The sequence below is a fragment of the Hyla sarda genome, chromosome 12 (genome assembly GCF_029499605.1).
Source record: "Hyla sarda isolate aHylSar1 chromosome 12, aHylSar1.hap1, whole genome shotgun sequence".
Taxonomy (NCBI): Eukaryota; Metazoa; Chordata; class Amphibia; order Anura; family Hylidae; genus Hyla; species Hyla sarda.
Genome location: NC_079200.1, coordinates 60,240,125 through 60,267,553, shown reverse-complemented (window position 1 = coordinate 60,267,553; position 27,429 = coordinate 60,240,125). Strand labels below are relative to the sequence as shown.

At 44.8% G+C, this 27,429-nt stretch overlaps 1 protein-coding gene across 5 annotated transcripts; it reads right to left on the bottom strand.

Moving 5' to 3' along the window:
• On the bottom strand, positions 1–26,441 carry LSM14B (LSM family member 14B). 5 transcript variants are annotated; one of them, XM_056548976.1, is made up of 9 exons: positions 26,188–26,439; positions 21,441–21,604; positions 13,955–14,090; positions 11,987–12,103; positions 8,489–8,659; positions 4,044–4,110; positions 2,220–2,428; positions 1,992–2,148; positions 1–972 (listed from the first exon to the last, which is right to left on the bottom strand). In XM_056548976.1, exons 1-9 carry the CDS (start codon positions 26,306–26,308, stop codon positions 807–809), a joined length of 1,308 nt encoding a protein of 435 aa, XP_056404951.1. In that variant the 5' UTR covers positions 26,309–26,439; the 3' UTR covers positions 1–806. The 5 variants fall into 5 exon arrangements, with proteins under 5 accessions (XP_056404951.1, XP_056404952.1, XP_056404954.1 ...); XM_056548977.1 differs by having other exon boundaries at positions 2,220–2,381; positions 4,039–4,110; positions 26,188–26,436; XM_056548979.1 differs by lacking the exon at positions 11,987–12,103 and having other exon boundaries at positions 26,188–26,441.
• Positions 26,442–27,429: the final 988 nt, after the last annotated feature.

The window sequence follows — 27,429 nt, the reverse complement described above, 5'->3', positions numbered from 1 at the left end:
TGCAAACTTTGTCATCTTGTGGCAGTAACTTAGAAGTCATGCTGTGCTTTGGCAGAACTGAAGAGTTGCATGACAGAACCTTGGATTGGGTCAACATATGAGAGGGTGTTTTTTGCATTTTGGGTGACTATTCCAGATTACATGGTTTCGGCAGTCGGCTAGCAGTCTGGTCTAGTGTTATGAGAATAGCGTTCATAGATTCACACATGCATAGCCTTCCTACCTGGCTACCATGGCGACAATGAACAAAGTGCTTTGATGAAGAAAAAACAAAAACTAAAGAGTGAGGGGGTTGAGTCTGTACCCGCCACCTAACATTGAACCTACTTTGGTACACTTCTGAATACTTGAGTTACATTTCATGTAAGGGGGTAGGGGAGAGGGAGGGGTGAGCAGATCGCTCGTCCGAGCACAAAACAAAAGGCATTAAAACCCCCTCGCTTAAAAGGGCAATTGGCGTGGAAAAAAATTACACATTAAAAAGTACAAAACAGAAACCTCCTGTCTGAGGTCCAAAATATAACTGCTCACTTCAACTGAAATATACCACGCCCCTATAAAGCACCGCTATGCTCTTCTATACGCACACGCACTTATGTGCCATGTCCAATCTGCAGCCTATACAAACCAGTGTTATATGGATGAAAGCAATGCAGGGTCTTCTCCTGCCCAGTGCAGGGTTACAGAGCTGCTACAATGCATTTTGAGGGGTGGAGGAGGGGAGGTTGGGGTAAGAAGTTATGGAAGACTAGTCCAGTTAGGGACACACAAAACCCTTTTTTCGTCCATTTTAATGACAGAAGTCTTTACACCCTCCCAGTGCCAGCCCTCTGCGTTGTCTGGTTTCTTCTTGGAACGGCACCACCTCTTCCTCCTCTGAACCCACCACGAAAGCTGCGGCCTCGACGGAATCTGCCAGAGACCCCAAATGTTTCTGTGTTCAGCTTTTTCTCCTCTGCCCATGTGGTACGCCTGTGCAGACAAGGAAAAAAGTCAAATTTATATTTTAATTCAATATTTTATATATAAAGTTCTAGCCTAAATGAGGGCCTATAGAGATAGCAGTAATATACCATAGGCATGCTAAAAACCCTGTATTATACTCCAGAGCTGCACTTACTAATCTGCTGGAGAAGTCACTGTACACTATCCTGTACTGATCCAGAGTTTTTATTCTCTAGAGCTGCACTCGCCATTCTGTTGGTGTGATCACCATACTTTTTTTATTTACAGATTCTGAGAGCCATTACATGTGTATTTAGTGGTGACAAAACTAGTAATGGCTTTCTAAGGGTATGTTCACACTGCGCAGTCTCCATGGGCAGAGATTCTGTGGTGAGCATACCCTTATAAAGCCATTAGTAGCTTTGTCACCACTGACAAGTAGATTTCATATGGTGGCCATAGGTAGGACTGCGTGGCACTGTGCCATCAGCTTCTGCGCAACGAACAAACATGTTCAATCTTTGCGCAGAACAATTTTAGTGGAGGAATTGTCTGCTGCTGAAATACCCCATTGTGAACGGGTCTTGCGGAAGACCTATTCACGCTGATACTAACGTTCACAGGGCGTAATTCCTTGCATGGAGTTCTGCAGGAATTACAGTGTGAACATACCCTAAAGTTGCAAAAAAGGGAGGAGTGCTTTGGTATTGTACTACTTTGGATATGCTAGGGCCATGGAGTTAAGGGCCTGACACCACAAGCACTTGGAGTTTATGCATTTCGGATCTGAGGTGGCACTGCACCACTCTACTTGTGTCACTGCGCATACAATATTTGACATAACCAAGGATCAGTACAAGATAAGTTATGTCCATAAACTGACCACCAATAGTGAGAAGCTCTGGAGTATCTTTGCACATTACATATAAGTGATACTATTAAACATTAAGAGAATAGACTGGATTCTTAATTCAAAGCCCTTGAACCAGGACAAATTGTTTAATCATATATTTAAGCTTTATTTGTAAAGAAATGCAATGAACTACCTGGATTTCATCTCCGAAGAAATATTATCAAAGAAAGACTTTGTGCGGTCATAATATATATTGGGTCCCAAGGGATCTTCCTCTGGATTCCCATCACTATTCTGGGTTTCCACTCCAGAGTCTCCCTTCTCATCACCCTCTTTCTCAGGCTTGTCATCTACAAGGTAGAAGCAAAGTGTAATCCAGCATGGTGGCGCCAGCACATGACCCCACAGAACTGATAGATACCTTTTAAGTTTAGCTTATCCTTGAATTCTTTATCCAGTTCTTCCCGATTGAACTGAGCGTTTGCACTTTCAAAATCAAAGTCCCCATCAAACTTGATCGCGTTTTCTTTGACTGTGGTTGGCCGGTTCTGCCCCCGAGAGCGATTCCTGGCCCGTCTGTTACCTGAAGAGTCACAGGACGACATAGATACTGCAAAGCATACACTGCCTCTAAAGTTTGTAAAGGGGGTAGGGAAGCATTTAACATGAATAAGTCAATAAAGTCAGAAAAGTGACTAGACTATCTAACCTCCATGGCTTATTTCTAAAGGGGTTGTCCAGTCTTATGAACATGTTAGAGAGATTCATTAAAACCTCTAGAGGAAGAGTGGTGCAGTTGCCCATAGCAACCAATCACTAATTTTTTTAGGCCTTTTTAAAAATGAAATCAGCAATCTGGTTGCTATGTGCAACTGGTCCCCTTTTCCTCTGCACATGTTTCAATAAATCTCCCCCTTAAAGCTTTCAAGTGGTCTATCCACCATCACTACCTATTCACAAGACCGGTGATAACGGACCTGTGGGGGGTTTCAACTGTATCCCTCCCCCCGTGTCCCCCGATTGACTAGAGGAGTGGTCAGACATGTGTCCTGCCTATCCATTTCAACTTCAGACTTTTACAATGCCCATAGAGTTGACTTGAGCAAGCATGTTTGACTGCTGCTTTATTCAATCAGAACCACCACTTCAATCTCATGATCAATGAAGGTCCCAGAAGTCAGACCCCCAGTCATCTATCTATAATTCGTGGTAAGCCCTCTTCAACCATTTCTGATATACTTTGGGTTTCTATTCATCACCAATTTAAAGACCTGCTTGCTGTCAGTAAATGCAAACTTTCTACTTTTAAATGGTGGTAGGTTAGGACATTGACATCAATTCAGGAACATAAACATCTTAGGGAGATTTCTCAATACTTTCAGGGAAAGTCAAGCAGTTGCCTATAGCAACCAGATCACTTTCATTTAAAAAAAGGCCTGTAAAAATGTACAGTGATCTGATTGGTTGCTATGGGCAACTGATGAACTTTTCCTATGCACATGTTTTGATGTGTTTTGTTACAATGTATCACTGCAATGCAAGTAACACTCCCAGGCTGATACACAGTAAGTCAATGCAAGGATATGGACCATATCAAGAAGGGGATTTCTTAATTGGTCTTTTCCATTCCCTTAAAGAAAGCCAATGTCTTGAAAAAGTGGCAGCAAGACACTGTACAATTCAAATGCATCTCTTCATTATGCAATTAGGAAAGCTTTATTTACATGGGACAGGTCCTTTAAACTTTGTCCTTCAGTTTAAAGGATAACAAATAGAGATGAGCGAACTTAGTGATTTGGTTCGTCACGAACTTCTCGGCTCGGCAGTTGCTGACTTTAGCCTGCATGAATTAGTTCAGCTTTCAGGTGCTCCGGTGGGCTGGAGACTCTAGGACTGTATCCACCTTCTCCAGCCCACCGGAGCACCTGAAAGATGAACTAATTTATGCAGGCTAAAGTCAGCAACTGCCAAGGCGAGAAGTTTGTGACGAATCGAATTTCTGTAAGTTCGCTCATCTAATAAATTCTATTTTTGCAAATCCTATATATGTCCCCCCTACCAGGATTTCTGTCTGGGCCAGAGTAACTCAAAATGTCTCATTCTGGCAAATTCAGCATAGTCATGTCTGTATTGGCACTATGTTTTGCTACATTCTCCCTACGCTTCAGAAGATTTAGTCTGTAAACTACTCCCATGATCAATCACAGTAATAAAATAACTCCCACACCCCATTATTTTACCTGACCTCCGTCTCTGGGGTCGTCTATTGTCATCATTGATCATATTCTGTGTCGGTGCAGTCTGAGGTGGTACTGAAAGAAACCAAAAGTAGACTGAAAGGGTTTCTGGCAGGCTCCCTGGTTACTGAGGTGTCCCTTCAGACACTCCAGGAACTTTATAAAATTACTTATGCTTAAAATAGAATCTAGGCTTAATGTGAAAGAAAAAGGGGACAAGCACCGGTACACCCTGTGCCTTTATCTAGTGATAATGTGAATGTGTGGGGTTAAATAGAAACCTGCTCACCTTAAGGCGTTATGCTCCAAGCACAACGTGTAGCGCTTGTAAATGCCAGTAGCAGCCTGTGCCTGTTCGCACCAAGGGTTCTGAGGTGGTGTGTAGATAAGTGGGAGACCACATGATCAGTGTGGCAGTAGGAAATTTGCACTTGCTGGTAGTGGATAGTCGTGGTACAAAAACCAATTCCAAGGCGGTTGCAGTAAAGCAGTAGCGTTCTCCATTTCAAACCGAGCAAGACATTGCATTGAGGGGGCCAGTATTTATACACGTATGGAGAACAGCCTGCAAAGCTTGTCCTGGCCAGTGAGCATGTCAGGTGAAGTCATTGCAAGGCCATGGGCCAGCCCATGTGTTGTAAACAAACTGAGGCAATATACAGAGGCTGGCTGTATGGCGGTTGTAGAAACAGACTGATCTAAAACACGTATATTGCAAAGGACCATTGATTGTACAGTAAAAAGTGAAGGGGATAAGATGGGGCAGGGTAGGGGGAGAAAACAATTGTGACAGGGAGAGGGCTGGGCCGGCAGAAATACCCGGCAGTGTTAACATAGGTGGAGTGTTATCGGAGGAGGAGTTCTTTTGTTTCGTTCAGACCGTGGTTGGAGCGATCCCAGGTTGTAGATCCAAAATATTTCTCTTTACTAGGGCTTCAAATCTATTTGTTAGATCCCCAGGGATCTGGTCAATTGGGGCGATTCCTATGGGCAACGTGTCTCCAGGGCAATTCTTGCTACAGTGTCATAAGAGCCCATGTAATTGGTAGCTTTTCCTGATGTTCGCCCGGTCTTGGTTAAGTCTGATGTGTAGTGGTTGTGTGGTTCTGCCCACATACTGTTTTTGCACTTGCAATCAATGAGATACACAATATACCTGGATTGACATGTGAGATGTTTTTTGATTTGGAACAATTTGCCTGTGTTATTGCCTCATGTCAGATGGTCTGGCAACACATACATCTGAGTGCATTACACTTGTATGCTCCTTTTTCACAGTGGTGTCCTGTTTATGGGTGCGGGGTTTGTTTACTTGAGGCGATCATCCCCTTTATGGTGGGAGCTCTGTGGAATGTGATCCCTTCGGGATAAAGTCTTTGAGGTATGGGTTGGACAGAAGAATGTGCCAGTGTTTTTGTAGGATATTCCTTATGGCATGTTGTCCAGCTGAGTAGGTGGTCACAAAATTCGACCCAAAGGGGTTCTTTGTTGGATGTGACTGCACTGTATACCAACATCCCCAAGACTTGGGTATTCAGTGCACCAGTTTCTGGAAAACAGCTCTACCATCTGAACAAGCATCCTTCCTCAACCTGCTTGGTATTAAAGTACAACTGCAGCGCTAGCAAATTAGGGCCCAAATGGAATAATATCACAAGTTATACAAGTTTCTAAATGGGATTCATTAGCTGGCTGGTCCCGTTTCTCCGCTATGCCACCACCGGAAGTCATCTCCTGGTCCCCTAACGCGCGTAGCGTCGACCTATTCTCTATGGATCCGCCATCTTTGTCGACGCTACGTCACAAATGCCCATAATGCGCCGGGGGATTGCTTCACTCCCCCTGCCGCTCGTCGTGCCGGCCCCTCTCCTCCCATCTTATAAATATTCATAATGTTATTATGTGCTCAGCCCTGATAGGCTGCGGCCCCTACTGTGCGCTCAGCCAATCAGTACATGTGGTGAGGGTGGAGAGGGAGGAGATAACCACAAGGGAAGGAGCTGTGGGCGTATTATAATTTCCTCGGGGGGGAGGGGAGGAGGGGGAGAGAGCAGCAGCTAATAGGAAGCTGGCACAGTGAGTCATGGGAAATGTAGTCTTTATGACATTGCTGCTTACTGCTACAGGTGGCAATTACAAGAGAATGGTTGGGCCAAATATGACAAATGAGGCATTGTTGGAAAGGTCTGTGAAAGAGCTATCAGATGAGGTAAACTTTTTTATGTATGAGTGCTGCAGATGTCCTTTAAAGAACAACTACTTCACCTACAAATACAGGGGACCGCTATGGGACAAAGGTAGCCCCAGGCCTTTGCAAATCTCTTTATGGGATACTTTGAAGAGGTGTTCATCACAAACAACTACCTCTTCAAGGACCATGCCATTCTGTATAAGATACATAGAAGACTTGTAAATCCTATGGCAAGAACCCACAGAAGATAGACCTCCTGGTTAACAAAATCAATGCCAATAATTGCGGGGGAAATCATCCTAAGCCCAAACTACTCTAAAGATCAAATTTTTAGATCTAGAAATCTACAGTTTTATTCTACAGTGGCCACTACAAGAGATGGCGAGAGAACACCCCCTATGGCCAATTCAAAAGGAGTGAGGAAAAAGTTGCAGTTTATGCAACTTTCGCCAACTAGGCCAAAATCCTGGAAGAATGCTTCAGTGCCAAAGGATACCCTAGGCCCCTCAGATGCTTACACCACAACAAGAGATCTGACTCAAGAGACAACATGCCATAAGGAATATCCTACAAACACTGGCACATTCTTCTGTTCAACCCATACCTGAAGACAGCAGGGATCACATTCTGCAGGGCACCCACCATAAAGGGGATGATCACACGAAGTAAATTGAAACGCCACACCCATAAACAGAACCAGGATACCCCTGGGGGAAAAAAGGATCATACAAGTGCAATGCACCCAGATGTATGTGTTGCCAGACCATCTAACATGAGGCAACATCATGAGCAATAACGCAGGCAAATTGTTCCAAATCAGAAACATCTCACATGTCAATCCAGGTATATTGTGCATCTCATTGAATGCAAGTGCAAAAACAGTATGTGGGCAGAACCACACAACCACTACACATCAGACTTAAACACCGGGCGAACATCAGGAAAAGCTACCAATTACATGGGCTCTCAACACTGTAGCAAGCATCACCCCGGAGACACCTTGCCCATAGCAATCCCCCCAATTGACCAGATCCCCAGGCATCTGACATAGATCCCCCTGTGACTACCTCAAACCCCATGCATTCCCAGCCTTACTCACCCACCTACCCTGCCATTCTAACTGTCTTTACTACCCCAACAAGTTCAATATATCCCAACTTAAGACCCCTTATGCTGTCCCTGGACACCATACTACTACCAGGGTACCTACCCTGGGTTGACCAACTACAACATGCAAAATCACTAGCTAAGTTAGCCATTGCCTCTTACAAAACCAGAATACCTTTCTCCTTGCAAATCCAAGTTCACTCACCCCCCATCATACAGTGTCTCAGCCTGTTTATATCAAAAGGTATCCCAGTATACTTTGAGGATTACCTTTTTTTCTCCTTTTTTGCAATTGCATGCTCTCTTTATCCCTTATTACTTTATATTTTGCCTCTGCAGTACATGCAGCTGAGCCAGGGATCGCCACTAACAGGCAACTCCCTTACCTCCATTGTACAACCGCACGTAGCACCGGCATCCTAACCTAGGACTGCCTCTTCCATGCGATCGTGCATGGAACACCTGCATGTGGTCACTGAATTCCCCCCGATGTGATCTTGCTACACCCAGCGATCACAGTATCACAGAATCTGAGATGCAGCCGTGCTGCAACAAGCCAACTGCACAGCCCCCTGCACATACCTATGATGCACTGAAACGAGTGCAGCATATTATGCCTCCGCTTCCCAACCAGCACTGAGGACCAATGCCAAGAGAAGCCCCATCTTAACCCCTTCACTTTTTACAATACAATCAATGGTCCTTTGCAATATGTGTTTATATCAGTCTATTGTTTCTACAACCGCCATACAGCCAGCCTCTGTATATTACCTCAGTTTGTTTACAACACACACACAGGCCGGCACTTTGCCTTGCGATGACGTCACCTGACCTGGCCAGGACAAGCATCGCAGGCTTTTCTCCATACATGTGTGTATAAATACTGGCCCCTTGTGCCTGTAATCTCCATGACCTGAGTAACACGTTGTCTTACTCTGTATGAAATAAATGCTACTGCTTTACTGCAACCACCTTGGAATTGGTTTTTGTACCACGATGATCCACAGCCAGCAAGCGCCAGGCAAGTGCCAATTTCCTATGCCACACTGAGTGTGGTCTCCCACTTAAAGTAGCATCTCATCATAAGTTTAAGTTCTGACTGTATTCAGCTTTAAAGATGCCAGTTTACAGCCTATCCTTGTGCAGACTATTTACCACTTATTGGTGCAGGTTGACCCACTGCCTGGCCCTGTCTGTTTCCCCGCTGGCTCACAGGAGGCCCTTTTGCTGGTTGGAGCTTCTTTTGTGCCATATTCTCCATTGGACCCGTCTGGACTGCTTGCTCCACCATGGGACTTTTCCTTACTGGGATTGATGGGAAACCAGCTGCAGGCAGGAAAGGGAACATTTAGGTGGGAAAAAAAGAGATCATGCAGCGCTGTCCTAGGAGCCCCCCAGCAGCACATAATTGTCTTAACACAAAGCAATAGTGTTAACAGAACCAACAGAAGAGAAAGCAGATCTGCTAGAAACAAGCTCCTATACAAGAATATTTTCTAGGCAGGACCAGGTGACAAAACCACCAACCAGTTCTGAAACTTAAATGGGCACTGTCATGAAATAAAAAAAATTGATCTGTTGTAGTACTTAAGTACTACAACATCTCTAATATACTTAAAAAAAAAAAAAAGTTTTAAATCACTTAAATTCGGCCACTAGGGGTCACCCTAAAGCAGCTGCACACATTAGACCACCTCTATTCACATGGTGGTGGACATAGAACCCCGTGCTTGTAACCTGTAGGGTCACTTTGCTTGGACCTGGACCACCAGGCGGCCCAAGTGTAACTCTTATGTGGCGCTCTGTCTGCAGTTCTGTCAAGTTTAGCAGAAAAAAATGAACTAACTTTCTCCACTAAATGGCTGCAAAATTACCAGATCACCGTCAGACCCCATGCAATTCAAAAATACTCCCCCTGGTATTTAGCCCTCAGAGCAGCCGTCCCCAGGACTAGTCACCCAAGTACTTGCATTTTTATAACTGAATTAGGTTTGAGTTGGTTTGAGTAACCAGTGTCCTGGGATCGTGTAAAACAGATAACTGGTTGCCTTAAAAAAAATTTAAGTGACTACAGACTAAGTATTTGCATACCCCCTGTAAACTGGTATGGCACCATTTCAGTTTTTTAGTATAGCAACCACTTAACATGATTTTGCTATCACCAGGTTTTGCCTGAAAAGCAAAGAACAGTCAAATTTGCACTCAAGCTCGATCAGGCAGCCAAGGCGGGCACCCAAACATGGTTAGTAACTAGCCCCCTTAACAATTGCTAGTTTTTACAGAGAACTGTATGAGGTCATACATTAGGGCACCATTGCTACATGCAAGTCATGCAAAAACCATGCAAGAAAAATGCTTCTAGAAATGGATAATTGTTAGATGCATGAAATAAAGCAGAAAAATACACACAAAAAATTTGGGAAAACCAGTGCAGCCCTTCCCTGCTAAGCTATGGGTACATTTACTTCAATATAGGCTGTTCAACTTCAGAATCCACAGGATAGAGTTTAGCTAAAAGGGGCTAACATGGCATTTGCTAGGGGTGTGCCAACCAGCCACTTCTCCCTGCCCAGGAAACACCGTGAGGTCATTTAATGAATGTTTGCCCCAGGTGAAAGAAAGCTCCTTTATCTGGAGTAGAGGTGCAGTTAACTGACCTAGCCCTCTATCCTGGCCAAGGCAAAGTGCCTTGTTGGCACATGCCCCTGTATTCTGACACATCTCAAACAAGTGATTATTGCTAACAGACAAGCCCTTTACAATGAATGTATCATGCAAGAACATAGTCAAGTGATAACATTCTAGCTGCCAGTTGCCACCGCTAGGGGGAGCTCCCTGTATACATACAGATTTATACATTGTTTTCCATTGATTTTATATGAATTGAAGGGGCTGCTTTTAGCCCCAGACATCTGCTTCCAAGAAAGCTAGGCATGAGCTCACCATTTAGGAGTCAGTTTTAGCACCAGCGTGTTAAATTGATAGCCAGCACTAGGTGTACGTGACCTTTTAAAGTCAGGCTCTGTTTACATTTTATTTTTGCCTTCTATTGGTAATATAAAGGCTCACATATGCCTCAGAACAAGCAAGGGCAGCAGACTAAACTTTCCTACACAGAATACATAAGCTAAGTGTGAGAACTGCAGGTCAACATGGCAAAAAGACCCTTCGTATCCATCAGGTAACTGAGGCCCATTGATCCGTTCTGTGCACACATTGGGAGCCATTTCATGCATGCACCAAACTATACTGTCAGTGCTGGACTAATGCATGCTGCTTGTACGAGTATAGCAGTCTCCTCTTCAGAGGTCAGCAAGGGCAACTTTACGCCATTGTTTCCAACTACACTACGAGCATGCACTGACAGCCAAAGTATGCTGTTCTAGTTTCGCAACAGCTAAAGATCACTGCTGTATGCAGCACTGCTGTATGGCTTTTCTGCAAGCTATCAGTGCATGATGAGTTGGAATTTGGACCAGCTGGTGTGCAGCAGGCTGCTCTACAAAATAAATGCCAAGATTTGAACTAATAATTCATTAGTTAAGAAACTAAGACATGTACAGTACAATGCCAGCTGTCCAAATACAATACACAGGATAAGGTTAGATCACTACCCAGTGTAGAGTTCAAAACTACTATGGAAACCAGTGCAATTCATACTGGTGACAAATTCCAGTGTCCCTGATTCTTCTATATCTGCAGCCAAATACGTTTTGCAGGGCAGAGGCTACGGTACAGTAGTACCAACATAGGAAAGGGTACTAGGTTTAATTTTTAAAGTTTAAGGTTTTTCATAGACACCATCTCTGCTCTGGATAACAGGGATCACTATTACATCCACATGCAATAGGAGCATCTCCGGCCACATCAATAGTCACTAGAAGCTGCTGTCATGTCATTAGTGACCCTGAGATATGACTATTCATGACTATTCAGGTATGGATGAGACCTGCTACCAATACCATCCATCTCCTAGCATATTTCTAGGCAGCTTGTCATGGACTACAGTCCTAGGCCAGTCATGTTCCCCCAACGACCAGTTCTTTTCTTTCTGGAGTAGACTACCTTTGCTAGGCCTATAAACCATGCTTTTCTAGCTGGTGGTGCCCACAGAAACTCAGACTTAAAGGATAGGGAATAAGATTCATGATTGCAGGGGTCCCAGCAATCACTCTTGCAGCACCCCCATTCACTAGCTGCAGGGCATGAATGCTCCGTGGCTGATGAGGGGCCGGAGTGTTGTGACGTCACGGTCCGCCCCCTCAATGCAAGCCTATGGGAGGGGGTGTGGCGACCACCACACCCCCTCCCATAGGCTTGCATTGAGAGGGCGGAGCGTGACATCACAAGGGGACTGCGACATCACAGAACTCCGGCCCCTCAGCCACAGAGAGTCCTTCATGCCATGCAGCTGGTGAACGGGGGTGCTGCAGTAGAGAATGCCGGTGTCCCCAGCAGTAGGACCCCTGCAATCAGATATGTTCCCCCTTATCCTTTTAATGTCAAGCAATGGGTCAGCTTAAGGCGCAAACTGGTCCAATATGACAGCACTGGTTCAACACGTAACAAGACAACAATGTTACTTGACAGAACAAAAAGCGGACTATTCTACAACAGCATGCGAATACGCAAAACACAAGCCAGCTGTGTTACCCTTAGAGAGGTGCGGGGGCTCTGCCAGCAAGTCAGGATCCGATGCCACAGGCTGTGGAGATGGGGAGGACGAGGAGCTGGACGCTGCGGCTGACGCAGAAGGGCTTACCAGCTTCTCTGCGTGGACAGTGCAATGCGTTATTGAAAGGTCACCATTACCACCTGCTGCACATTCTAGAATAAATACCGCTAAGGCTGCACAGCAACTTGTGTCCACACAACATAAGTTTATGCTACATAGAAACTTATGCTAGTGACTGAAGTTACATTGCAACCTGCATTATACCAAGCAAACTGCTGATCTCACCAGCAGTCGTGTTTTCAGCAGCCCAACATTGTGATCTAATGTCACACGGCCATAAGTCGCTGTGTAACCAGAGCCTTATATCACTGTTCGCAATGTAACCCCACCCAAAACATACAGACATTGTTAGCCTACCCTGTATTAGATGTTCAACATTCTCAGTTTCCAACATTATCTCTCCCTTTTAAGATCATCTAATATATCCTAAATATATATTTTTGCTGTACAGGTGACTACAGTTTCCTGTTCAACCATTTCAGGCTGGGAAAACAAACTAAGAGATTCATAGGCTTTTCCCAACTGCCCTTAATCTTAGCTGACCACCAATTCAAATAATGGCCAGCTTTAGAATGTAGTGCAATCTTTTAGGGATCGACCGATTATCGGTATGGCCGATAATGACTATTTTGGGCATTATCGTATCGGCAATTACCTTGCCGATAAGCAGATAATGCCCCCCGCACCGCGACCGCCACCCCCTGACCCGCCGCACCCCCAACCCACTGCACCGCGTCGCACCCCCCCACCGTGATGCTGGGCGGTATACCGGTATGGATTTTTGCCCATACCGCTATACCGGTCGGGCCCCTCCCCCACCCTCCGAGTCAATAAAAAAATTAAACTTACCCGTAATGGGGGTGGTCCGGGCCATCCATCCATCATTCCTGTAGTGTCCGGTGGCGTTCCGGGTGAAGAGTGAACCGGTCCGGGCTGTCCTTCTCCGGCGGTCATCTTCACTCCGGGCAGGCTCCGGCCTAGTACACTGCCTAGACGCCGCTACGCCGTGACGTCAGGTGCGTCGCTGCGCACGGGCGTCACTGCGCAGTGGCGTCTATGCAGCGTACTAGGCCGGAGCCTGCCCGGAGTGGAGAAGATGACCGCCGGAGAAGAAGGACAGCCCGGACCGGTTCACTCTTCACCTGGAACGCCCTCGGACACTACAGGATCAATGATCTGCAGTGGTGTTGCAGGGGGTTAAATAGCCTATAACTTAGCCGATAACTTATACCGGAATATCGGTATAAGTTATCGGCTATCGGCCCTAACCTGCACCGATTATCGTATCGGCCCTAAAAAAACGATATCGGTCGACCCCTACAATCTTTCCCTTCCAATACACATGCATACTCTGGTCAGTTGAGTCTGCATTTATTCTAAGAGGAGAGTAGAAAAAAAACTGCTTACTGACATCCCGTTCCCCACCCCATACGGGAGTGCATACGGCAGGGGAGAGCTAAAACCTTGCGCTCCCGCATGACTTCCTATGTGCTCCCGTATGCAATTAATTTCAATGAGCCGGCCAGAGTGAAACGTTCGTTGGCTAATTTTTGCGCCGTATGCGCTTTAACAACCGTCCCTAAAACCGTGGTTGACCACAGTTTTAGGTCCGGGGAAAAAGCTCATATGGCGCAAAAATGAGCTGACCGAACGTTTCACTCCGGCCGGGTCATTGAAATGAATTGCATACGGGAGCACATAGAAAGGCATACGGGAGCGCAAGGTTTTAGCTCTCCCCTGCCGTATGCACTCCCGTATGGGAGAAAACGTGATGTGAACCAGCCCTTAGGCTGTATTCACATCTCGTTTTTGCAATACTGTTGTAGCAGTATGAGCCACCCTTTAAAAATATAAAAAAATTCAGTCAGAAATTTCAGTCTACATACCTAGACCCAAGGACGCAGCGTACTGCTGGCTGAGAAGAGAGGAGGCAGCAAGCTGGCCATAAGACGGCATGCCACGAAACGGGCTGTAAGGCACAGACGGCTGATAGGATGTGGAGGAGGCAGAGCCCAGGGATGACTGCAGATAGAGACAAAAGCATTTACAAAATAAAGTAAAAAGCTATTCAACCATAGCATGTGTCTATGTTCATTATGAGTAAAGTTATAAGGCAATTTACAAGGGCCAAGACGGGCAGACGTCTGTTTACTGTAGGGTATGTGCACAGGGCCACACTGGTAACTAGGAGGTCCTGAATGCGCCGTGTCCTCCATATTTAAGAGAAGAGGTTGTGGCCAAGCAACAGCTGACCAGAAGGAGTGCTAGTTGTCGGACGCCCACCAATCCGATAGGGATGGCCAATCGGTAGGGACGGCCATCAGTTTTAAAGAGTCAGATAACCCTTTGGTATATAAAAATTTGTGAATTTTTATATTCCTCAATGTTGCTAGTCACTGACAGCAAGCAGATTTTGAAAGCAACTGGTACGTACAAGGCCTTTATAGACTATTGCTAGTCACTTATGGTCACAGTCTAAAAAATGACTACTGTATATAGACTGGACATTCCAATTGCTTTCCCAGTCTGCTTGCAGTCAGTGAATGAGAACTATTAAATATTTAGCTTGCGTATAAAGGAATGAGTAAATAAATGTTCCTTATTTACCATCTTGTCAAGGCTCAATGCATATTCACCATTCACTAACCGTAACTATTTTGAAAGCAATGAGAAATCTGAACATTTACGTGCAGAAGCTTAACCCCTTAATGGCAGCGATTTTTTGTTCTTGCGTAAAAAAAAATTCACTCTTAAAATCATAACTCAAATTTTCAATTTTCCATTTTCCCATAAAAATCTGATTGCTTTCATTTTCAAAAGGGCCTATAACTTTATTATAAAAAGCAGAAATCTAATTTGATGCTATAGGCAACTGGCCAACTTTACCTTTAAACAGATTGACAAGTCTCCCCCATTATCTCTATTCTGTAGGTCCATACAATTAATACCCAAATTATAAAAACTGCTTTACTTTGCTAGTGAAAAAACCTTTAAGAAAATTAGTATGCTTAAAACTGTTCTCTTCTGACCCCTATAACTTAATTTTTCTGTATACAGGGCAGTATGAGGAAACACTTTTTGCAAAGTGATTTTCAGTTTTAATGGTACCATTTTTGTTTTTAAAGGGACTGATCACTTTCTGCTATATGAAGTGACCAAAAATGCGCAATTGTGTACTATGATATTTCCATTTACGCCACTGACTGGTTTAAATAAAAGTTAAATTTTATTAATGCAGACATTTAAGCATACATTTAGGGCAATACCACACTTTATAAATATATTTGAGAGGAGGGGTTATACACTAATTTTTTTTACATTTAGTCCACAAAAGAGACCAACATTGACTCTTTGGATTCCTAACTAATCAACGCTGTGCTATTACACATCATTGATCAGCATTATCTGCGCTCTGGTGCTCTAGGCTGCCAAAGTGAGCTGGATCCACAGAGAAGAACAGACAGCATGGAGGCAGGTAAGGTTCTCGGGACTGCATCACCCATAGCAATGAACTGGAAACATTGAATTACTGACTTTAGGTCCCACAATCAGCTTGATCACAGGATCTAAAGAGTTAACGGCCTTGCATTGGTGATCAATGCTGCAAGCTATTAGCTGCTGACCCTGGCTGTACATTTCAGCCAGAGACCACGCAGTACGGAGTGGGATGAGGTCACAATCCTGCTCCGTAGTTGTACCCTTCTTCCCAGAACTTACCCATACATCCTGGGGAAGGAAGGGGTTAAAAAGGAATTTACAAAAATATATCACCTATCCAAAGGATAGGGCATAAGGGTCTGATCATTGGGGGTGGTGTCAGACTGCTCAGACCCTTGTGATCTCATGCACAGCACCCCTACACTGCATGAAAAGCACTTTGTCGAAGCAGTGGTCAACATGCCCCCTTTAAAATCAGTTTACATCACACTGAATTTCCATCTTCTCACAGGCAGGGGGCGTGTCCCTCTCTTACCCTCACTGTAGATTACCTCTTCCTCCCTGTGTCACTGAGCTGTCAGCTGGCCTCATGTAATCTCAATACTGGGCTGCCACACTGAAATAAACCCCCTCCCCATCTCCTTACTACTGGTGAACTGTTGTATAAGGCTGAACATGCTGTCACTTCTGCTCCTTCTCTATGCTATGGACGGAGCTGTGCACTGAATTCCTCTCACTCGCTGCTGAGAGCTGGGGAGGTGTGGCCTCCTCTCAGCCAATCACAGCAGCTCACTCACTGCCCGCTCTCCTCTGCTCTGTGTTGGAGATCTCACATGGAGCGCACAACCTTATAAAGCCCCCACCCCTCCTGTATTCTGACAGATGCCGATGTTGCCAACGTTGGAAAGCAGTAACAGGTGGGGGACATTTTATGAGGACCTCTAATGGACACTTCTAGGAGCAGTTTTCTAAGGGAAACTGGGAAAAAAAATGAAATAGTATTAGAGATATACTTATTTTATATGGCTATTTTTTTATAGTTTTAATGATAGGGGCCATTTAAATGAAAATCTTAACCCCTTAAGGACTCAGCCCATTTGGGCCTTAAGGACTCAGACAATTTTATTTTTAAGTTTTCATTTTTTCCTCACCTTCAAAAAAATCATAACATTTTCATCCACAGACTAGTATGAGGGCTTGTTTTTTGCACGACCAGTTGTCCGTTGTAATGCCACTCACTTTACCATAAAATGTATGGCGCAACCATATACTATGTGGAGAAATTAAAAAGAAAACCACAATTTTGCAAATTTTGGAAGGTTTCCTTTTCATGCCGTACAATTTACGGTAAAATGACATGTGTTCTTTATTCTTTGGGTCAATACGATTAAGATATCCATGATAACACTTTTCTATTACTGTTGCGCTTAAAAAAAAAAAAAACGCAAACTGTTTAACCAAATTAGTACATTTAAAATCCCTTATTTTGAAGACCTATAACTTTCACTTTTCGTTATAATCGGCAGGATGAGGGCTAATTTTTTGCGCCGTGATCTGTACTTTATTGATACCATATTTGCTTATATAACACTTAAAACTTTTATAAATTTTTTTGGAATAAAATGTTATAAAAAAAAGCAGCTATTTACATTCATGCCTTTCACCGTACGGTAACATTAACATTTTAGTTTAATAGTTGGGATATTTACGCACACGGCGATACCAAATATGTATATAAAAATTCAGCCGCCAGGACCTGCCGCGCATGACTAGCATCGCTCTGATGCTTGCAGTTATGCATAGGATGTAAATGTATGTCCTGGTGCGTTAAAGGTGTACTCCACCCCTAAACATCTTATCCCCTATCCAAAGGATAGGATAGGGGATATGTCGTCAGATCGCGGGGGTCCCGCCGGGATCTACCATGCAGCAACCACCTTTAGAGGCTTCCGGAGCCGCTGGAGGTCCTCAGGCTGAGTCCATCTCGACCACGAGGACTGAGCATAGTGACGTCACGACTCCGTCCCAGTGTGACGGCACACTCTGCCCCATCAATGCAAGTCTATAGAAGGGGTGTGAAAGCTGCCACGCCCCCTTCCATAGGCTTGCATTGAGGGGGCGGAGCGTGATGGCACATGGGGCGGAGCCGTGACATCACTATGCTCCTTCCCCGTGATCGCCAGTAATCAGACCCGGAGCGAACACACTCCGGGGACTGATTCTATAGGGGTGCGACATGGAAGATCACGGGGGTCCCCAGCGATCAGGCATCTTATCCCCCATCCTTTAGATATAGGATAAGATGTCTTAGCCCTGGAGTACCCCTTTAAGTACCAGCTCACCAGGAGGTACATTTACATCCTGTGTCATTAAGGGGTTAAACTGGCATACAAGAAGTGTACTGAAAAAAGTAAATAGTGGGGTTATCTGGCAGGAGGGCCCTATCCTTGTCTGCTGCACACTACAGCAGATGACATTAGGACTCTGCTCACAGCTTTTATCCCTTTAACCTCTAATTGGGACAAGTTACATAAACCAGAACTAAATCTGGCAGCAGCATGTTAAGCGCTTCTCTCACCCACCGCACATTTTATAACACATGATCCAGCAAAAACAGAAATTAACCAATTCAAAGGCTGCCCCCAACTGAACCTAGGTTTATTGCCAAATTATACTACGAGATTCAAGAGGTATTATTAACAGAACATATTTATTAAGGGGGTATTTTTTTTAATTAACTGTTGCCAGAAAATTAAACAGATTTGTAAGTCACTTCTATTTAAAAATCTTAATCCTTCCAGTACTTTGCTGCTGTTTGTTCCAGAGGAAGTAGTTCTCTTTTTGAATTTCCTTTGACCAGTGCTCTCTGCTGACACCTCTGTCCATTTTAGGAACTGTCCAGAGCAGGATAGGTTTGCTATGGAGATTTGCTCCTCTGGACAGATGTGTCCACAGAGCACTGTGGTCAGACAAAGGAAATTCAAAGAGAAAAGAACTTCCTCTGGAACATACAGCAGCTGATAAGTTCGGGAAGGATTACAATTTTTAAATAGAAGTAATTTACAAATCTAACTTTTGGGCACCAGTTGATTTAAAAAAATAAAATAAAATAAAGTTTTCCAGTGGAGTACCCCTTTAACATTAAGACTAGATATCTAGATTTTACAAATACACTACAAATGTTCAACATGATTTCCATTGGTGACAATAGATTGCAGTCCAGTTCTGCCCAGATGTGTGCCAGTATATCCCAGGATACAGACTCCAATGTTTCTGTAATTCTGTCTCCGGTTGTTCAGATCCTGTGTCGGCAGTCCTTGAGGTAGCCCCACTGAAAAGTTGCAGCATGTTGGATCATGAGGCCAGCGCAACATTGGTAAATCAGTTTCTATTTGGATGTTCACAATACCTGAATGAAACTGAACATTCAATAGGCTGGAAAAAATTCACAAATAAATAAAAAATTTTTATTTTAATATAAATATATATTCTGGAGCTAACACAAGGAGTAAGGCTGCGTTCACATCACGATTTCTCTATCCGACTTGAGTACATGATTTTATAACTTAATCATATAAAGTCGTATATCAAGTCGGATATATTGACCTCCAATAAAAAAATAATAATTCGGATCAATTATACACATCCAATTTGATTCACATTCGATTTCACACAATTTTTGTTCGGGTCTGAAATCGGGTTTGACCACACTTTCAGACGTGAACAAAAATAGTTTGAAATCTGACGCGGATCAAATCGTATGTGTGTAAGATCAGATTTTTTTAATGGAGGTCAATATATCCGACTTTATATACGATTTTAAGTCTGATCAGAGAAACCGTGATGTAAACGCAGCCTAACTTGAGACAACCCATCACTGCCACACACCTGGACAGAACTGGACCACCACCTAGACCAGCGTTTCCAAAACAGGGTGCCTCCAGCTGTTGCAAAACTACAACTCCCAGCATGACCAGGGCAAAGGCTGCATGAGAGTTGTAGTTTTGCAACAGCGGGAGGCATCCTTTTGGAAAATACTGGCCTAGGCAGCTGCCATGTCACCAATGGAAGTCACTGAACATATGCATTGTATGAATAAAATGGATAGATACTGGGGAGATCAAAACCTGTGCTGAGGAAAAGTTGCCGAGTTGCCCATAGCAACCAATTCGATTGCTTATATTTTTCAGAGGCTCCTTCAGAAAGTGAAAGCAATCTGGTTGCTATGGGCAACTCAGCATCTTTTCCTCTAGACAGATTAATAAATCTCCCCCACTGTTTTAATGTCAATAAATTTCCATGTTTCCTCGTTTATGAATAACGTGGCTATAATTTTGCATCATTCATCTGAATCACTTACATAAATAGGAAACCTCTAGTATAACAAGTACTTGAAAGATACTCCCATTAGGGATCGACAGATAGTTTTTTTTTAGGGCCGATACCAATAATCGGTGGAGGTTAGGGCCGATAGCCGATAACTTATACTGATATTCCGGTATAAGTTATCGGCTATTTATCCTCCTGCGACACCGCTGCAGATCATTGATTTAAGCCGGGCGCTTTAAATCAATGCACTGCAGTGGCTTTTGCGGTGCCATAGGCCGCCGCCGCCCCCCGCTTCTCTTCCCCTGCCTGTCCGGGGGTCCTGAGACCTATCACCGCCACCGCTCGCTGTGCCGCACCACGCCTAGGGGTGCCTCCAGCTGTTGCAAAACTACTACTCCCATGCTGGGAGTTGTAGTTTTGCAACAGCTGGAGGGCCTACTGTAGGTATAGTATATTATACAGACCCCTGTCCATCCCAGAAGCCTGACTCCCCTTCCCAGTTGCTGCAGGGACCGTCCGGGGAGGGTGGTCCGGGCCATCCATCCTTCCTGTAGTGTCCGGCGGCATTCAGGGTGAACCGGTCCGGGCTGTGCTTCTCCGGGGGTCCTCTTCTCCACTTCGGGCAGGCTCCGGCCTAGTAACGCTGCATAGACTTATGTACTACAACATGTAATATAGTTTCATTTTGTATTTTTTATTAAAATGGTTTAATTTACATTTGAAAACTAGTCACTAGGGGTCTCCCTCCTAGGGGCCGGCTGCAGGCTGGCGTGACGTCACTTGAATTCGGACCAATGCCGGCCGGGCATCTGTCCCAATTCATTCAGCCTGCGCTTGCTTCTTGTCAATCAGGCGGGAGCGAGCGCTGTGAAAGCCGGGGCTTGAGCGCATTGGCTCCCTAGCCTCACGCCGGCCCCACCTCCCGACATACACGCGGCAGCACACAGTGCTGCGCTGCTTCTGTCTTGGACATGTTATATGGAGCTGTAAGGGATCGGGTAGCGCAGCCGTGATTTTATAGGGAGTTTTTTGGAGGTGGGCGGGGGGCGATGGGTGGATTTGCGCTGCAGCTGTGGTTTTATAAGGAACTGTGTGGGGGGGTTGTGTCCGTTACAAAGATTGTTTTCAGCACAGGGTGCCTCTAGTTTCACCACTAAACTCCCAGCATCTATTTGGCTGTAAGGGCAAGCTGGGAGTTGTAGTGGTGAAACCGCTGGAGACACCCTGTATATTGTAACTAAGGGTGGAAGTCAGCCCCCCAGCAGGCATCAGTGACGTCATGCCTGCTGGGGAAGGCTGCCTGGTAGTGAGCACACTACCAGGGAGACCCTTATTTCTAAGATAGTAAAAAATTAAAGGCAGGGAGGGGGGTTAGGGATAGATAGGCAATAGGCAGGGACAGAAATATATATAGTATGGTGGGAGCTACCCTTTAAGCAAAGCTGTAGTGCAAATCATGGGTGAGTGATTGCATCTTTAGTCTCAAGTGGATTTAGTCTCCATCAGACCATGTACTTATGCTGCATGGTTACAAGCCACTAACGTGTATAATAGGAAAGCCTCGTCCTGGTGTAGTGATGCTCAAGTCCTGTCAATGCGTCATACCTGAACAATGGCTGGATCCTGGGGTAAGGCATGCTGGGCTTTCGGGGGCTCACACACCGTGATGTCTTTGATGTCGCTGCCCCTGAATATTATATACTCGTACACCTCTTCACGAGGAGGTGCAGGGCGGTCAGTCGGACGATCTTCAGTCCCAAAGGATCGCACTGTGCAAACACCATCAGAAAGGAAAAAGTTATATGCAACAGGAAGCATGAGCAATACAGCCTAATGCTATATACAACAGGAACCAGCCATACAGGGGAAATACAACCCGACACTGTCCTGTATGGGACACCGGCTGGACATCTCACTGGACACCATTCAAAGCCATGTGTCTCCTCACTGAAGTCATCCTCTAGCCATAAACTATAGAAGACTGATGTCAAAGGGATAAGAAAGGACCATCTTTCCTCCCTAAGCCAGAGCCCCTTTATTAGCAAAATGAATCCAGTCCCATTAAAGGCCACTAGGGATGTCCTGATACAGGTACTAGACATTTGCACAAGTACTTGTACTCGTGCAAGTGTCCCCGATACCTGCCAGCAGACATCATGGAGGTGCAGTAAGACTTCTGCACTCTCCGCTCCTGAGCTATGCAGTGCGCTCAGCAGCTGAACGCACATAGTTGGGAGCCGCATTAACCCTTTAGACACCCTGATCAGTTTATCGCAGCGTCTAAAAGTCTTGAAGTTAACTGCCCGTTACCTTGGGGATGCTGATCGAGATCACCACGGTGTATTCACGGTATCCCGTTCAGCTGTGAGGACAGCCGGAGCAGTGCTCTGTGCCTTCCAATACTCACTCCTTTACTGCTGCCAACCAGGCAGATCTTAGTAAAGGAGCACCGATAACCCTGGTCACTGCTATGTTATGGCATAGCATTGATCAGTGTATGCAAAGTTTAAATAAAATAAAAGAATTTTATATAAAAAAGCCCTAAAGACACCTTTTCCCCCATTAGGATATGTTCCCACAGGCATATCCACAGCCTATTTTACACTGCAGATTTGCCGCTGAAGGACCGCTACATGCTGCCTTTAGATGCGCCTGTGCGTAGCAGCATATTGCTGCTTCGAGCAGACACATCTAAAGGCACCACTTAGCAGTCCTTCAGCTGTGGAGCCGTAGCGTAAAATACACTGTGGATCCGCCCGTGTGAATGTACCCTTGAGAAAAAAAATGAAAAAAGTCACGACATTGGAAAAAGTATCGTAATTGGTATCGACAAGAACTTTAGAAAAAAGTATCGGTACTCTTAGAACCCTTTCACACAAAATTCATCCGTAATGAACTTCCGTCATAAAAATCTTGAAAATCGGCCGTTAAACAATCTCATTATAGTCTATGGGATTTTTCTAATAGCTGTTTTAAACCCATTATCACCTGTTATTAATAACGGCGTTATTTTGTGACAGGCGATAGTAACAGGAGAAATAGTGCATGCACTATTTCTTCCGTTCATTCGACCGTCACAAAATAACGCCGTTAATAACGGGCAATAACGGCTATTAGAAAAATCCCATAGACTAATGGGATTTTCTAACTTCTTTTTAACGGCCAACTTCCAGGGTTTTTATAAAGGGTGTAACCGAGTTATTTTTATAGTTTCAAAGCAGCCTTAGGCTGGGTCCCCATTAAGGTTTCCCCCCCATACCGGAGCGTATACGGCAGTGGATAGCTAAAGACTCACGCTCCCGTATGCAATTCATTTCAATGAGCCGACCGCGGTGAAACGTTCGGTCCAGTCGGCTCATTTTTGCCCCATATGCGTTTTTCCCCTGCACCTAAAACCGTGGTCGACCACTGTTTTAGGTCCGGTTGTAAAAGGACATATGGCGCAAAAATGAGCCGACCGAACTTTTCACTGCGGTCGGCTCATTGAAATGAATTAAATATTGGAGCGCATAAAAAGGCATACGGGAGCACGAGTCTTTAGTTCTACCCTGCCGTATGCACTCCCATATGGGGGGGGGGATGTAATGGGAACCAAGCCTTAGTCAAAAGTATCGGGACATCCCACTACATTTTTTCCTCCATTGCGCAAAGCAGCAGTAGCTTCCAGCTAATAAAGGTCTTTTTTGTCCCTTTAAATCAGAATAATCAACTGTGGCTGCAATTACGGGAGGTTTCTTTAACAGATGACCCCTTTAATTTGGCACCCACATGATCATCAGCATGTGGCAGGAGGTCCGGCTCCTGTGACCCCTAATCAAATGGGACCAGTGACCCTCCATATTGCATTCTCATGTCATGGATACATGTAAAAGAGCTGCGGTGATTAGACAAACCCTTATATGTCAACAACCCTCAGGAGCTGAAATCTGGAATTCTGCAGGACTGCTGAAAGTCCATGTTCCAAAAATGTATAAACAAAAAATAAATTTAAAAAAATCTGATTTTGTAATCTTCGTATCTGCTTCTGTTTTGGTGGCTGTCCCTGCTATTGGCTGTCACCGAGATGCAACGTAGTCACCAGAGATTCTGTAACGCCAAGAAAAGAATCACCGGCGGCCACAATATTCCCTCCGCGTCAGGCACAGCTGCTGCAAAACTACAACTCCCAGCATGCCATGAGAGCCCTTGTATGTTGAGAATTGGACTAGAACCCCACAGGCTGGCGAACCCAGAGGGAGATGCACCTGAAGGCATGTGCTACGCACGGCATGCTGGTACTTGTAGTTATGCATCAGGATAAGCACACCAATAAATGTCCCGAACCTTCTGGCTGAGAAATACTGGTATAACGGCCTCAATTAATATCTGATCACAGATTATCATCATTTATAAACCAATAAATCAGAAAGTTTGCTCTTGCACATCTGCCACCCATTAGATCAGCATTTCCCAATCAGGGCCAGCCAAAGGTATGCTGGGAGTTGTAGTTTTACAACAGCTGGAGGCACCTACAAAATATCAGCTACTAGATGTGCACTCAACCTTGTCAGAAGGGGCCAACAACGATTACAGCTCTAGAGACACATCTTTCCAATATATAGGAAGCTCCAGAAAATCCTCTGCCCCCCCCCCCCAATGACAAGCCTCTATAGCAGTGGTCTCCAACCTGCGGACCTCCAGATGTTGCAAAACTACAACTCCCAGCATGCCCGGACAGCCGTTGGCTGTCCGGGCATGCTGGGAGTTGTAGTTTTGCAACATCTGGAGGTCCGCAGGTTGGAGACCACTGCTCTATAGGGTCCAGTGCACACCACATGTCCTTAGCCCCAATCCTGGCTGGGTTCACATCACGTTTTTGCCATACTGTTATCAGTTTTTTTTAAAGAAAACAGTATGGCAAAAAACGTATGGAACAGTATAGGAAAAAGTAAACCTTATACTGTTTTAAAAGTGCATACAGTTCCGTCCGTTTTTATTGTGTTTATATACCCATACGTATTAGAAAATGTTGTCCATTTTTAATGCGAGCGGTGTACGGTGGAGACTTTAGGATGCAAATGCGCATGTGCAAAGTAAAAACCGTACACTGTTTCCCGTATGGAACCGTATACATCTGACGTCCATGTCAAAAAACTTGAGGTTGCAGTACGGTTTTTAAACTGGAGTCAAAACCGTAGTTGACCACGTTTTTGTCCCCAGTTTTAAAACCGCACTGCAACTGCATAAGTTTTTTTTTTTTAAACATGGACGTCAATGTGAAACGCACATGTATACAGTTCTATACAGGAAACCATATACGGTTTTTACTTTGCACAAGTGCATTTGCATCCTAAAGTCCCCACCCAACACCCCTCCCATTAAAAATGGACAACATTTTCAAATTTTTTTTTAATAAAAACTGACGGAACTGTATACACTTAAAAACGCATAGTTACTTTTTCCCACACTGTTCCATCAATTTTTTTTTGCCATACAGGTTTCTTTAGAAAAACTGATTGAAAACAGTATGGCAAAAACGTGATGTGAACCCAGCCTAAAGCTGCATTCACACCTCGTTTTTGCAATACGGTTAACATATCCAGTTTAAAAAACGTATCGAACCTTATTGCAAACCGTACACACACACACTTCATTGTAAACCGTATACCAACCGTAGCATCAGGTTGTGTACGTTTTGCATCATTTACGGTTGTACACAGTTTTTAACTGTACACCAAACCGTACTCTACTACGGTTTTGTGTCCCGGTCAAAAAACGTATCCAACCTGTATACAGTTATTTTAAAATGAAGTTCTATGGTAACCGTATGTGCATACGGTTACATCCGGTTTCTCATTTTCTCTTTATTCAAAATGTTGACAAACTTTAAAACCGTATATATTTTCTTCAAGAAAAAACATTAAAACGTATATCCATTTTTAAACCGTATACAGTTTAAAAACCATGAGGCGGCATATACGGTTGCATACGTTTCAGTGACAAACTGGATACGGCAACAGTATTGCTAAAACGAGATGTGAATGCAGCCTAACCCAAAAGCATGCATTTATCTCTCACCCACCAAGAGCACCAGCAAGGAAGTCAATTAAAGGGTGTCATTTAAAGGGCCATGCACCAGTCAGGAATAAATAAAATTAAGAAGCCCCGACCACTCCCATCATCCCAGGTCCTCTAGCGCCCCCTACAGTGCAAAGTTTGCAGGAGGTTTTCTGCCCTGCATTACGTCAGCTGTTTGCAGGATGCTGTGCAGACCCTATGGTATACAAGCGGTTAAGAGGCAGAAGATGCATATCTGGAGACCGATGCCCCCGCAATCCCAACCACCCAGCAGGCCCGGGGATCCCCTCTTTACCTTTGGCTAGGGCCACAGTGGAGTTCTCGGTGTCGATGGTGTACAGAATCCCCTCATAGCGAATCTGCGCCTTGGAAATGAGGCTTATTTTGCTTCCGATATACGGGGTTCCAGAGCTCATGATGCCGATTTCTTAGCAACTCCCTCCCGGTCCGCACCTTTCTACCTGATGAGCCCCCACTGGACTGCCTGGCGCCGCCTACTGTCTGCCTTTATATACCAGAAAAGCGACCCCGCCCATGTGCACGCCGGGGGCGGGGCCAAGCCTTCTTTCTTACTGCGCACTCTGCGAACACTTCTCCGTGCCAGTGACGTCGAGCGTCCTGATTGGCTGGCGGAGGCAGAATTAGCGTTAGACCCGGCAACTAATGACGCTGGGAGACGGCGGCGGCCATGTTGTAGGTGGGATTAGGTGATGTGATAGAGAATATTTATGTCGGAGCTGATGTCATGTCTATGGGTGATGCCGATCTGAACGGCGGGCCTGTGTTATGTAGGGACAGAGGGGTATTCCACAGCAACCAAATATTGTTTTAATTGTGACATGTAAACGTATGCAGTGCAAAGTAATGTTTTACTGTATGCCCCGCCCACTATCTAAGACACACCCCAGTTTAAAGCATGTGGATCACAGTCTATATGGTGCCCATCATTATACTCCACAACGAATACAGACCTCAGACCAGACTCCTCAATGTAATGCAGACCTCAGACCAGACCCATACCCCCCTTCCCCCACAGTGATACAGACCCCAGACCAGAACAAAACACCTACAGTAATGAAGACCCTAGGCCAGACCCACTACAGTAATACAGACACCATACCAGACCGACTACAGTAATACAGGCCCCAGACCAGACCCACTACAGTAATACAGACACCAGACCAGACCCACTACAGTAATACAGACACCAGACCAGACCCACTACAGTAATACATACCTTAGACCAGACCCACTACAGTAATACAGACACCAGACCAGACCCACTACAGTAATACAGACACCAGACCAGACCGACTACAGTAATACAGACACCAGACCAGACCCACTACAGTAATACAGACACCAGACCAGACCCACTACAGTAATACAGACACCAGACCAGACCCACTACAGTAATACAGACACCAGACCAGACCCACTACAGTAATACAGACACCAGACCAGACCCACTACAGTAATACAGACACCAGACCAGACCCACTACAGTAATACAGACACCAGACCAGACCCACTACAG

Coding starts and splice junctions, on each gene's coding strand:
- LSM14B (XM_056548976.1), bottom strand. CDS start 26,308: ATGAGCTCTGGAACCCCGTATATCGGAAGCAAAATAAGCCTCATTTCC. Junction 21,605..26,187: donor CACTGTGGCCCTAGCCAAAG/GTAAAGAGGGGA, acceptor GTGTTTGCACAG/TGCGATCCTTTGGGACTGAA. Junction 14,091..21,440: donor AGGATCCAGCCATTGTTCAG/GTATGACGCATT, acceptor CTCTATCTGCAG/TCATCCCTGGGCTCTGCCTC.